This window comes from Balaenoptera acutorostrata, chromosome 4 (genome assembly GCF_949987535.1).
Source record: "Balaenoptera acutorostrata chromosome 4, mBalAcu1.1, whole genome shotgun sequence".
Lineage (NCBI taxonomy): Eukaryota > Metazoa > Chordata > Mammalia > Artiodactyla > Balaenopteridae > Balaenoptera > Balaenoptera acutorostrata.
Genome location: NC_080067.1, coordinates 109,727,336 through 109,739,713, shown reverse-complemented (window position 1 = coordinate 109,739,713; position 12,378 = coordinate 109,727,336). Strand labels below are relative to the sequence as shown.

Here is a 12,378-nt window from a genome sequence, read left to right as displayed (position 1 = left end):
ACAGAATATTTCTATCAGTGTCCCCTTTCCTTTTATAGTTATAATTTGTGAATAAAAGTTTAATTTACTTAAGACCAGTATATATTTTGTCTATTTTCTAAATATAACGTACATAATATATTGTAAATTTTTCCTCCTTTCTGTTCTGCTTGAACACATGAACCAAACAACCCAAGACCCAAGAGGGTAGCTTTTCAGACTAGTTTTCTTGCCATTATCTGTAAAGCGGAAGCTGTCAACGGCAGTCCTCTTTTGCTCCAAAGGTGCGTTAAAGTTGTATAAAGTTGTAAGTTGTATAAAGTTGTAAAGTCCACTGCTGCACATAATTAGAAGGCAGCAGGCTGCTTGTCAGAAGCTCCACAGAGAATACCACCAGAGTCCAGATTTAGTCCCTTCTGTCCTGTGCTGGAACGTGGCCACTCTACTCCGGAAGGACTCTTGAGTCAGAACAGACATACTACCTCAACAATCCTTTGAAACAAACAAACAAAACCTCACACTGTGGTTAACCTAGTTCTTGTCTGAAGCTTTCTCTTCATTCATCTGGTCTTGATCTTGTACCATCACCCTTTCCCCCACCACATCTCTATTATCTATATTCAACAGCGGCTCCTCTCAGTCTTTGGAGACATCTATACTAAAATAATTTTGTCTGTACTAAATGTTGTATATCATTTGATTTTGCCCAAGATTTCATATTTAGTATTTAAACTTTGATTATTAACTTCGATTTTGAAGTTTCTACTCTATTGTCGTTATTTTGTGGAAGCTGCTGAATTAAGACAACAAGCTTACAATCCTACATTGGTTAGGAACTTGGGATATTAAAATCCTATCCAAGCAGATTTTCTAAATAGAATAACTAGGAAGCTTATCCAAGAAGAACTTTGAAAAATTCAGGATGAAGACATATTGCTATTCCCAAAGCCAAGTTGTATCTCCTGGAAATTTTAAGATATTTAGAGATCTTATGAAGTGAGGAATTTCTCAGACAACTTTTGGGTCTCTGGGAGGGAAGATTCTATCCTTTCCATGTATATTATCTCTGGAATGCATTTTTCTAAATTTAGGCTCAGGCCTTAGAAGTGTGGATTTTCAGAAATAATGTAAAGAATATTGCATATTTTAAAATAATGCATGCAGAGCTAAATGTCTATCTGTCTAGGAATTTTGAAAGTACTTTATGCTTCATGTGTAATCGATGAAGGAAAAGAATGCCCTAGATGTAATTTAATTTTAGTTGTCTCGTGTTAAAAGACAGCTAGACCCTCCAGCAGCATCATATTATCTGTGTAAATAGAGAACATTAGGCTAAACACACACACACACACACACACACACACACACACATTTAGATGAATAACCACCTGCCATTTTCATTGCCTTGTACATGCATGAAGTCCTTAATTAGGGCTCACTGGACTCGGAGACTACAGGCATGTTGAGAGTACTCATGGCTCTTCGAAGAACTTAAAGAGAAGAATATTGTAGAATATCTCAGCAAATCCAAGGAACATTATTTTTTTTCTAAAATGTACTGATGCTATAAATATATATAATGTCTCCAAGAATCTCAATATTTTATGACAGGTTTGCTGGTATGCTGTATTTTTCAAAGACACCTAGTTTTAAAAGAAATCTTTATTTGCTCTACTTTCTGTTATTTCCTACCTACAAGTTTTTTTATTTTAGACTTAACTCTTAGTGGATAATAAAACCCTTAAAAATAGCTATGTGTCAATATTAACCTCTTTCACAGTGAAGAATTATATCTAGAAACCTATGATTACCCCACATAGATTTTCAAAGCCATATTACATATGGAGATTATAGAAAACATATATACTGGTCTCTGCCTCCTGGTCCTGGCACAGAGCTACTAAAACTCACAATTTCCTAAGCGATAAGAATACTAGGAACATCTGTTGTCCTTTTGTCTTCTACCCCAGTTCCTAACACCACACACCTGAAGCTCTTGTAATTTCTTGGGTGATAGGAGTGTCTTTTGTTCTAATGAGGTGACTCTGGGTGGGCTCCTGAATGGCTTCTGGAGGAGGACTGCTCACCAGAAAGACCAAGCCTTTATTAGAAGCCTGGAATTTTCAGCCCACCCCATTCCCTTGTTAAGGGGGAAGGGCTGAAAATGGAGTTAATGACCTATCATGCCTACGTGATGAAGCTTCCATAAAAATCCAATGGTATGGGGTTAGGAGATCTTCCAGGTCAGTGAACACACCCCAGCTCCACAGAGACAGAAGCTCCTGAACCTAGCCTCGCAGACCTTGCCCTATGTGTCTTCATCTGGCTGTTCTTCTGTATCCTTTATCATATTCTTTAATAAACTGGTAAACGTGTTTCCCTGAGTTCTGTGGCCACTCTAGCAAATTAATTGAACCAGAGCAGAGGGTCATGGGAACCTCCAATTTGTAGCCAGGTCACACAGAAATTGTGGGTAACCTGGGAAGCTTCTAATCGTGATTAGCATCTGAGGTGAGGGGCAGTGTTGTGAGATTCAGCCTTTAACGTGTGGAATATGACACTGTTTGCAAGTAGATAGTGTCAAAATTGAGTTAAATTGTAGGAGACTAAATCAGAATTGATTAGTGTGGGGAAACCTACACATTTGCTGACCAGAAGTGTCGTAAGTATGGTAGTAGTGTGAGAGTAAAGGAGAGGAAGAACTAGATTTTTTTAAAACAACGTATTGAAGATTGATCCGATTGTAAGAGAATATTGAATGATTTTAAAAGAAGGAGAACTTAATGTTAAAGATCAATTGAAAAATGAAAAACAGCATCTGTTTTGATGAATTCATGCAATAAACATCTATGAAATGAACCCTTCTATTACTACTGTTTTCTTTCTCTTTTATTGCTCCATGCTGAGATGGGAATGAGATTATACATTTTAACTGCATTCTCCACTCTTTAAAACTACTCTGGGGTATTCAAATTTTAATAATGAAAATTTTAAAGGTTTTAGAAATTTAGAACTAAGAAGCCTAAAATTTTGACCAGAATTTTCTCCTCTGGGGAGATCTTGCTCAAAATTTACTTTCAATGTATATGTTTTAGAATGTTTTTCTCCCAGCACTATTGATTCAGTTTAGAAAATTATTTTTCTCTTTACTATACAAAATAAATGATATAATTTTATAGAAAAAGGTATCTCTGTTTAACATCTTATAATTTTCATTTTTGTTTGAATTTTATTATTTTAATAATAAATCAGGAGCTAAATAGGATTATCTTTCAAAGGAACTAGTCACAAAATATATTGTACATTTTTTTGGAAAGCTAACCAAACTGAATAACTAGATTTATGTACAGCTGGTGTGATGCTAGGCACTAAAGACTCTGAGGAACTTACAATCTAATGGGAAGACACACTAGTAAGCAAATGGTATAATTGCAACACAATGAGATGGGCTAAATAATAAGAGAATGAACAACTATACTATATATCAGAACAGAGGAAGGAGCTGATTAACTATTGCCTAAGGGACTCAAAAAAAGCTGTATATTAGCAATGCCTTTCTAAGGATAATGAGTAGAAGAGATTTTTCCAGCGGAAAAGGGAAGAGATTGAGTGTTCCAGACAGGGAGTATATTGCAAGTACAATTGTAGGCAGTGGCCTAAGGAATTGTCTTTAGAATTTTAGTTTGAAAGGCGAGCAATAAATGATAAATCTGGTATGTATGTTACAGTCTAATGAGGAATCTTAAATAATAATGTAATGAATTTCAAATTACATATCCTATTGTAGTCCAGAATTTCCCAAATGTGTGATCTTAAGAGGTTTCTGACATCAAATTCTTCAAAATATAGATTGCTAGACCTTTTCTTTGAAACTTATTTTTTAGTTAACAAGTTTAGGAAAACTGATTTGAAATTATGAGGTTTTGAAGGAGAAGACGGTTAATGTTTCCTTTGCTTTATAAAATGATAAATAATCAAAAATGTGTGGAAAATTGAAGGAAATTCTGGAAAGATTGAGATGAGAGGCACAGAATCCAATGCACGTGAAACATGGCAATGGTTTGAACTGAAGCAGGGTTGGAAAAACTATAACTGGGTAGAAAGAAAATTCATCGACTTTCAGGTGCTGAAGCTGATTGGCATGCAGTGTTATTGGTGAGGGAGACTATATAAAGAAGTATAACTCTGAAATTCAAACTGGTAGGCTTTAAAAATGGTGAGTCCTGGGACCAAAACAAGAAATTCCGGAGAACAAGTTTGGGAAATCAAGAAAGGGGTGGTAAGATGGAGAACATTAAGCTATGAATGATTATGCTCATTCAAACTCAAGAGTGTTTCTGGACTTTATAGAAATGTCCACTTCTGAAAAAAAACTAAGAGGGAAATGTTCTTAAGTGGGCATTGTAATGAATGGTACAAAAAAATAAGAGAGGCATGCTTTTAAAGGCATGCCTGATTCAAAGGAAAAATCTTTCAACCATTTACTGGATGATATTTTCCCATGGAGATAATTTTTAAAAGCTTTGGCTCCCTTAGAAAAAGAAATACTGAGCCTTTTTTCTTATTACTTTAACTTGTCCAATCTCTAAACCACAGAGATACCTCAGAGGTTCATTAGAAATTCCCAAACCCAGAAAGAGGAAAGTCCCAATAAAAACAAACGAACCAAACCAGATCCTTAGAGTTGAATTTTGAAGTTTTGACTTCCTGATTCTAAGGATGGGTCATATTTTAGTTACAGAATAATGGTAAATGCCGCTTAAAAACACCATAGTTAAAATAATAAATCCTTTCCACGTCTGACAGTAGATTTGGATGCACAAGTATTGTGTGATTCAAATACAAATTGTGAACTACACAAGCCCCATCTCTAACCAGATCTGTTTACATAGAAACCTTTCTTAGACTAACATCTTTGCTTGCCCATTGTAATTTGCTTTTCTATTATTACATTAGATGCAACCAATGGCTCAGGCTAGGCTGACATTGAGAGGAAATCTTACTCTTCCTCTGTAAATAAATAACTGGGGTTCAATTATGAATTATTAAGGGTTATACTTCTCTGTCTATCTTCTGGACTAGACATGCATGTCTCTGATTCAAGAAACTGCCATTACAGTGGCCTGGAAATAGGGAAGAAAATACTCAGGGAATAACTCAACCCTTGGTTCCCAGAAAGGTATGTCTCCTTAGAACAGAAATTGAAAAGCATTTTGATACCAGCTTTCACAAAACACATATTACTAGATAACATGGGGTGAAATATCTGTCAAGTCCTATGTCGTGACCTAAGAAAAAATTTAAAGAATGAATTGAGAGAGCCATGAGCAAGTTCACTGTGACACCGCAAGACATTTTTCAGTATTCAGAGTGTTCCGAATTTTTCAGTGGTGTGGAGAAAGTTCAGAAAAACTTCATGGAGGGTGATTAACTGTATGATTTATGGGCTTCTTGTTCCCTCCCAACCTTCACTGTTTTTCTCTTGTATTTGTATTCTTTTAAGAAATATTTTAGTTAAAAATAAAATTTCACTTTACCAAGTATATCATATCTCCTTTCTTTATTTTGCAAAGAGCACGTATATCCAATTATACTCAGAATAGCAAAAGCTAAGGATCAAATATTTGCTCCCTCTCAAATACCAACACAACAAAAATGTATGTTACACACCCAGACATTACTTTAGAGTTATTAACTTACTAAAAATTATTATCTTCCTACTGTTTTAATTTTTCTTCTTACCAGTTTCTTCATTTTTTTTTCCCCTAAAAAATTATTCATTCACTAAACTGTGTAAATTCCTGGACCTGTTTCATAGCAACCTACTTAGTCATCAACTTCTTCCTGTTAATAAGAGAATCATTGTAATAATATATCATTTGAGGTATATAAAAGTCACCAGACTAAATCTCTTAATCCTGGGCTGTTGAAGTGTTCATCAGTATTCGCTATTTTAGCTTATACACCAGCATTTTGCCAGGGAAAACCTATGCTTCCTCTGCCTCAGTAACTTTTCACTCTCCTTCCAAGCATTTCTCTAATTTTAGAATTTTTTTTTCATTCTGTACAACTATTACCCACCACTCCTTCAAATTACAAATTTAAATAAACAGAGAAATGAGAATAAAATAAATCAAATGTATGATATACATTGCATCATTGATATACATTGTATCACGTTCTTTTATACAGAAAAATAAGAATTTCTATGAATTTTGAAAATTACTTTGAACACATCACTCTTTGATACCTAAAAACCAACCAAAAAACAAATAATCACTGTTTCTCATCAATGTTACAAATTGTATTACAACACATGAGCAAGTATAGATAAATTATACTTCAAGACATGAATTAAGAAGTGTTCTAGAAAACATTTTAGAAAGCGTGGATACCGTGGAATGCCCATGGAATTTCTCTCTTGCTACATGTGTTGAATTATGTCTTAAAATTATTTATTAGGGGAGAGAAAAACAATTTCTGGTAATTATTTATTAATATTGAAATATTGATGATCATTACCTAAATGTAACAGAATTTCAGCTGGTGCACTGGGTTGAAACTGCTGAAATGCAGCCAGTACAAAGGGTGTGTATTAAAAGAGCAGAACAAATGACTTAACAGGGGCCTAAAAGCAGCAATCCGAAAAGGCTCATTTAACTTAGAGGTGGCACAAGCGTCGAGCAATTGCCTCTACTTAAGTAAGTGTGGAATTACAAAAGGCTATTTATTACAGTCCAACAGGGCACTGCAGCTTGCTCAAAGACCTTTGAAGAATTTCAACAGTTATAAAGTCTTGCTCAGTGCAGAAGCAATAAAATTTAAGCAGCTCCCCAAAAGAGCCTGGAAAGCTTTCATTAAAAAGTTAATACGATCTTCACAACTGTTCTTGGAAATGAATTATTTTCTCTCTCCGCTTTTCTAAGGAGAGATGCTATACCCGGTAAATTTCAAACCTTCTTGAAAATGTATTTTAACTGTTAAGAAAAAGAAACCAAGTTCATGGTGATATGAAATGAAGTAGGGAGGGTCTCCATGGGTTTACTAGGGAAGTGTTCCAACATTCAGCTTCTTTGAAATGCTCTGTAAGCACACATTAGAAGTTATTCTATTAATAGATTTACTTCAGGAGGAAAGTTGGTAGAATTTCTCTATTATTTTTGTACAAAAAGCAAAATTTCGTTCCAAGGACATTGGGGCTGAAATTATTCTATTAACGATTAAATAATAAATTGATTTTTCTAAGTATTAGAGTAAGTAAAAAGAAATTAATTCTTAAAAATTTAATGTACCTGTTATTTATTTCTAACTCAGTGACGTGTTTATAAACTTCAAATATGTTTATAAAATTTCAACTAAATATAACCAAAATAACTTATCCTTTGCTTAGAATCAATTTCAGAGCAGCAAACTGCCTCGGGGTGAGAGCTGGGGGTGTTGTGAAACCAGTTTGAGAAATAAAACAATAATATTGAATAGACAGAAAGTGAACATAAAAGGTAAATGACATCAAGTTACATGAAAGAATGTTAATTGTTAATGGGAGCAAGATGTGAATAAGAAAATGATTTTACTTTTCTATCAGAAAATCAACACCTACATTTTTCTTTGGAAAACGATTAAGTAATCATCCCCTGGCCATTAAAATAATGAGGCTTTAATTACAAAAGTTCCTAAGAAGATCTTACAAATAATAGAAATAGGTGGATGATGTACTGCAATAGATCTTTCGTTTAGGTTTATACTTTCTAAAAAAGTGTCACAAGGCAAGTTTAATGAAAGCTCTATTTTTAAGTGAAGAATAAAAATGAAACGCATTTATAGACAGGAACAATTTAGGTGAGAGGTTGGATGCAAAAGTCATCAAGTAATAATCATAGAAACATCAAATCAACATATAGGGAACATTTATTGCTAGCTGTTGTAGGGAATACAGATATACTGGGTTCTAATAGTCCTTGATTTGAGAAAAATCTATAAAAAAATATGTCCTTTAGCAATGAAAACAATTCAGCAGTTGATGTGCCTGAGAATTCTAGATTTTTGTTTGTTTCATGTTTGTAATTTATTTTGCTGCATTCCATTACGGCAGAATGCCACCGAACCCCACAGTGAGATATTTTGGTTGGCCATTGTAGCAAGATTGAGATTTGAAACCAAGGGTAGGACTTCCCTGGTGGCACAGTGGTTAAGAATCCGCCTGCCAATGCAGGGGACACGGGTTCAATCCCTGGTCCAGGAAGATCCCACATGCCGTGGAGCGACTAAGCCCGTGCACCATAGCTACAGAGCGTGTACTCTAGAGCCCGCGAGCCACAGCTACGGAGCCCGCATGCCACAACTACTGAAGCCCGCGCGCCTAGATCCTGTGCTCTGCAACAAGAGAAGCCACTGCAATGAGAAGCCCACGCACCACAACGAAGAGTAGCCCCCCCCCTCACCACAACTAGGGAAAGCCTACGCGCAGCAACAAAGACCCAATACAGCCAAAAATAAATAAATAAATTTATTAAAAAAAAAAAAAAAAGAAACCAAAGGTACTTTGATGGACAGTATGCATTTTTCTTTTTAATGGCAGGATTTGAAGTATATCTCTTAAAACATATTTAATCTTCCATTAGAAAAAATGGTGACCCTATGATATCTGATCCAAACAGGTTGTTTTTTATTCATATTCTATACTTTTGATAATGCATAGAAAAACATAGCAAATATAGAGTCATCATCCAATAAGATACCTCAAAATGTATCTATAGAGTTGTGACACAAAGAGCACTCATTTCCTCAGTACTTCTTACTAAATATATATTTTTTTAAGAAATGAAAATGTAAAAGCAGAGATGGTTTTTTCCTGATATATATTTTTATTCATGAGAGATTTTTGTCAGAAGTCAAGATCTACTATACCATGTCCTAAATCCTACCTATTTTACAATACACTGAATATTATTATTACCTATGGATACCATGGGACTCCTTGTGTGTAATGGATTCTGGTCCTCTTACAGAGTTGCATATGAAAATGTTATCAGTGAGCTGCAGAATCTGGTATTCATAACTTTGCAACGTTATAACAAATAGGTAGTCCTGATGTTTTGTTCTTTTTTTAATATATCACATATATTTCATTGCTTACTTTATAGTAGCATATTGAAAGCATATGCTCACTTGCCACTAATCCACCAGCAGCTGAAAATCTCAGCTCATTTTCCATAGGCCTGTATGTACCAGGGCTATAATCCAGCTTCTGAGGCTTGATATGAGGCCAGATTAATACTCAAGAGCCTTTGAAATGGAAATAGTGCTTTCTTGCCAAAGATTAGAACAACAATAGACTCCGTTTGCTTGTTCCCTTGCCTCTCTGCTCTTCTTTACTGCCCTTTCCAATCCGATTAATTTTCCTCATCCCATCATCCCCTCCCATCCTCTCTTTACAGCTCCATCACCTGTCATGACGATTAAGAAAGATCGGACATCCAGAAACAGCATTTCTTTATCCTGGCAAGAACCTGAACATCCTAATGGGATCATATTGGACTATGAGGTCAAATACTATGAAAAGGTGGGGAGATAATGTTAAAGGGTTGAGTTGTGTAGGGAAAGAGGTTACCTTATCATGAGTGTGCTCTTTCAGAGAAACCAATGACACTGCTAGCAAGTGAAAGAGCTCTGTTTAGAATTCTGGTCGTGTGATACCTTTGATTTATAGGTAGAGAAGGGTTTAGAAATCATTGTGTCAAATATCTTCCATTCTATAGCAATAAGCCATAGCAAAATATGTCACTATCAAATGTTAAGTAATCTAGTTATGGTATTAGAGATGACATTTGTGTCCTTCCACACTGAGACACCTATTCTACCAACTATTATATAGCGATTCCTTAATCTATTGATGAACTATTCCTGAGTTCATTGCCTTAAGCATCATTTCCTGACCTTCACACTCACATGAATTTCCTTCAATACAGATAGGAACATTGAATTAATAACAAAATGATTGTGTTATTGAACTGATGATGGAAAGCTTTCTTGACTTTGTACAAGGAAATGTAGAAGATGGGAGTGGGTAGATAAGTTTGCCTCACATCATAAAATTGTGGTTCAGTAATGCAATTATAAAAAATAGGTACACGATTATTTATAAGTAGAATTTAAGCCATGGTATTTCATCACTCTAAGTACCACTTATTTCTCCCTGGTTATAATTTATGGCTGGGTTTGAAAGCAAGATGTATTCAAATCTTATCATTAGAGCTGGGTGGTTTTATAGCTACTAATATGAACATGACATATTCGTGTATCTGCTGCAGTTTACAAAGTATTTTAAAATGAAATAAAAACAAATTGTGAGTTGATATAATTTATATTTATAGAATACTTCTGCATACATTATTTTGAGCTGTCTGATAATCTGATGAAAGTGGGCAAATAGGTTCTTTTACAAATAAGAAAACTGAGAGTCGATGGCATTATCTGAATTTCTCACAGCCTCACTGCTAATAAACATTAGGTCTTTGTTTTGAATTCTGGCAGCCATGACTCCTCATGTAGTATGTTTTTCCCCATATTGCATACCTTCCTCTACATGAAAATGGATTATTTTAGAGATATGAGAATTAGTGGTATGGTCAGTTGTCCAAAAAAAAAAAAAATGTATAAACATTCCTTTGCACTATGTAGTTATTCTGTTTATTGAAGTTAATGTATTTCACAAATGTGATCCCACTTTTTTTCATACTGCCCCCTACAGGGAAAAAGGTATGTCTCTTTCACTGAAAGAAAGTGAGACCTTATAAACCTCACTGTGCCAAAATCGTAGTATAAATAAGTTACCTCCTAGCTTTCAGTGATCCACTGTGGTACTGTCAAGTACTCACTTGATCATGATCTTCTCTTTTTAAAAGTGTGACAAGATAGACTGGGCAAATATAAGAATCCATGTTTTATAGATGATACAACAAAATAAAAAGACAATTAATGATGCACCTTAGTTCAGACTGGATAGCAGACCCAGGGAACACCCAACTTGTAGATCTATGAAACTGATTCAAAAATACTACTAATTTACCTTCATATCTTTTACAAACATAAAGCATTTTCTGAACTTATCTCAAACTCCACTAACAAAGCACAATATACATCCATATTTTAAAACAATATTAATTAGTGCAGGAAAAAAATGACTGAATCTATTATTCTCTAAGCATTTTAAATTTGATGCATATTTATGTGTAATATTATTTTTAATATACTTTATATAAAATTTTTTTATAGCATACATTCATAAATTTTAAAATTATTTCCAAATATATATATGATGCTTAGAAATATTTTGAGCATTTTGCTAGAATTTAAGCTCTACAAAGTCTAGCTTTCTTGACTGTTTAGTTCATTAGTGATGATGAACAGAGCCACGTTCTGGGTATATGCTTAATAATTTTTTTTAACACATGAAATAATGTTTTCCACAAAATAAATATATTCAACCCTCTTCATTATTTAATATACTAATTCAAATGCTATCTGATACATAACCAGCATTTTTAACTAAAAAGTATCTATAACGCACTACATTTTTTCTGTAATATTCTATTTAGTTTTGGTTGAGGATATGCATTGTTCTATATCACCCACTCCAGGTCCCACACCAGGTACAGGGATATTCCACCATTACTTGAAATTAGGGGACACATAAAGTGCTCATATACTAACATATGTTAAAGGAAAAACACAATCCCTGGAAGTCCATTTTCATAAACAAGGCTTGACACAAAAAGTCTTTACAATTAATGTGCAGTGTGAATCTCCTACTGTACAATGTAAATCCTTCTGGGAAATATTTCTAGACTTTTATCTGAAGATTTTCATCTCTACTAAACCATAGTGACTTAGATTAAACACAGTGCAAATATAGCTGATACTAAGAAAGTTATTAATGTAGAGTTTATACATAAAACCTGGACCTCTTTAAGTTTAATATTTTACAGTTAATGGAAATATTTTCTGAGAATCAGTAGGACATTCCTGTTAAGTTTAATTCAAGGGGGTATTTTCGTCTTTGTAAGTTTATTCTTGGAATTAGACTGAAGCTTTCATTCAGCCTCAGCTTTGAAGAGAACTTATTTTCATCCACATATTCAGTAATTGGTAAAAATGAAAACTAACTTTTCCTGCATTATGTGCAGGGAACAAATTATTTTATCCAAGTTGGGAAATTCTGTAAATATTTTTTGCTTAAAAATGCCTCTATTACATTCAGAAAGTTAAATGATTGTCACCTCTTTTACCTGTCCTATGAGCTGTGTTAAAAATTTAAAAGAATTGGTTTTGAGTGGTTCACCTTTTTACCATTTGACAGCATTAGGAAGATTCGATTTTAACGTGATTTTTCTTACCTCA

General features: G+C 34.3%; 1 protein-coding gene across 3 annotated transcripts in view; it reads left to right on the top strand.

The window, feature by feature from the left end:
* Window positions 1–12,378, top strand: part of EPHA3 (EPH receptor A3) — a 365,584-nt gene that overhangs the window by 271,998 nt on the left and 81,208 nt on the right. For all 3 annotated transcript variants that reach the window (XM_057545924.1, XM_057545923.1, XM_057545922.1), the window contains one exon: window positions 9,417–9,541. In XM_057545924.1, coding sequence (XP_057401907.1) covers window positions 9,417–9,541 — 125 coding nt within the window. The remainder of the gene's footprint in view (window positions 1–9,416; window positions 9,542–12,378) is intronic.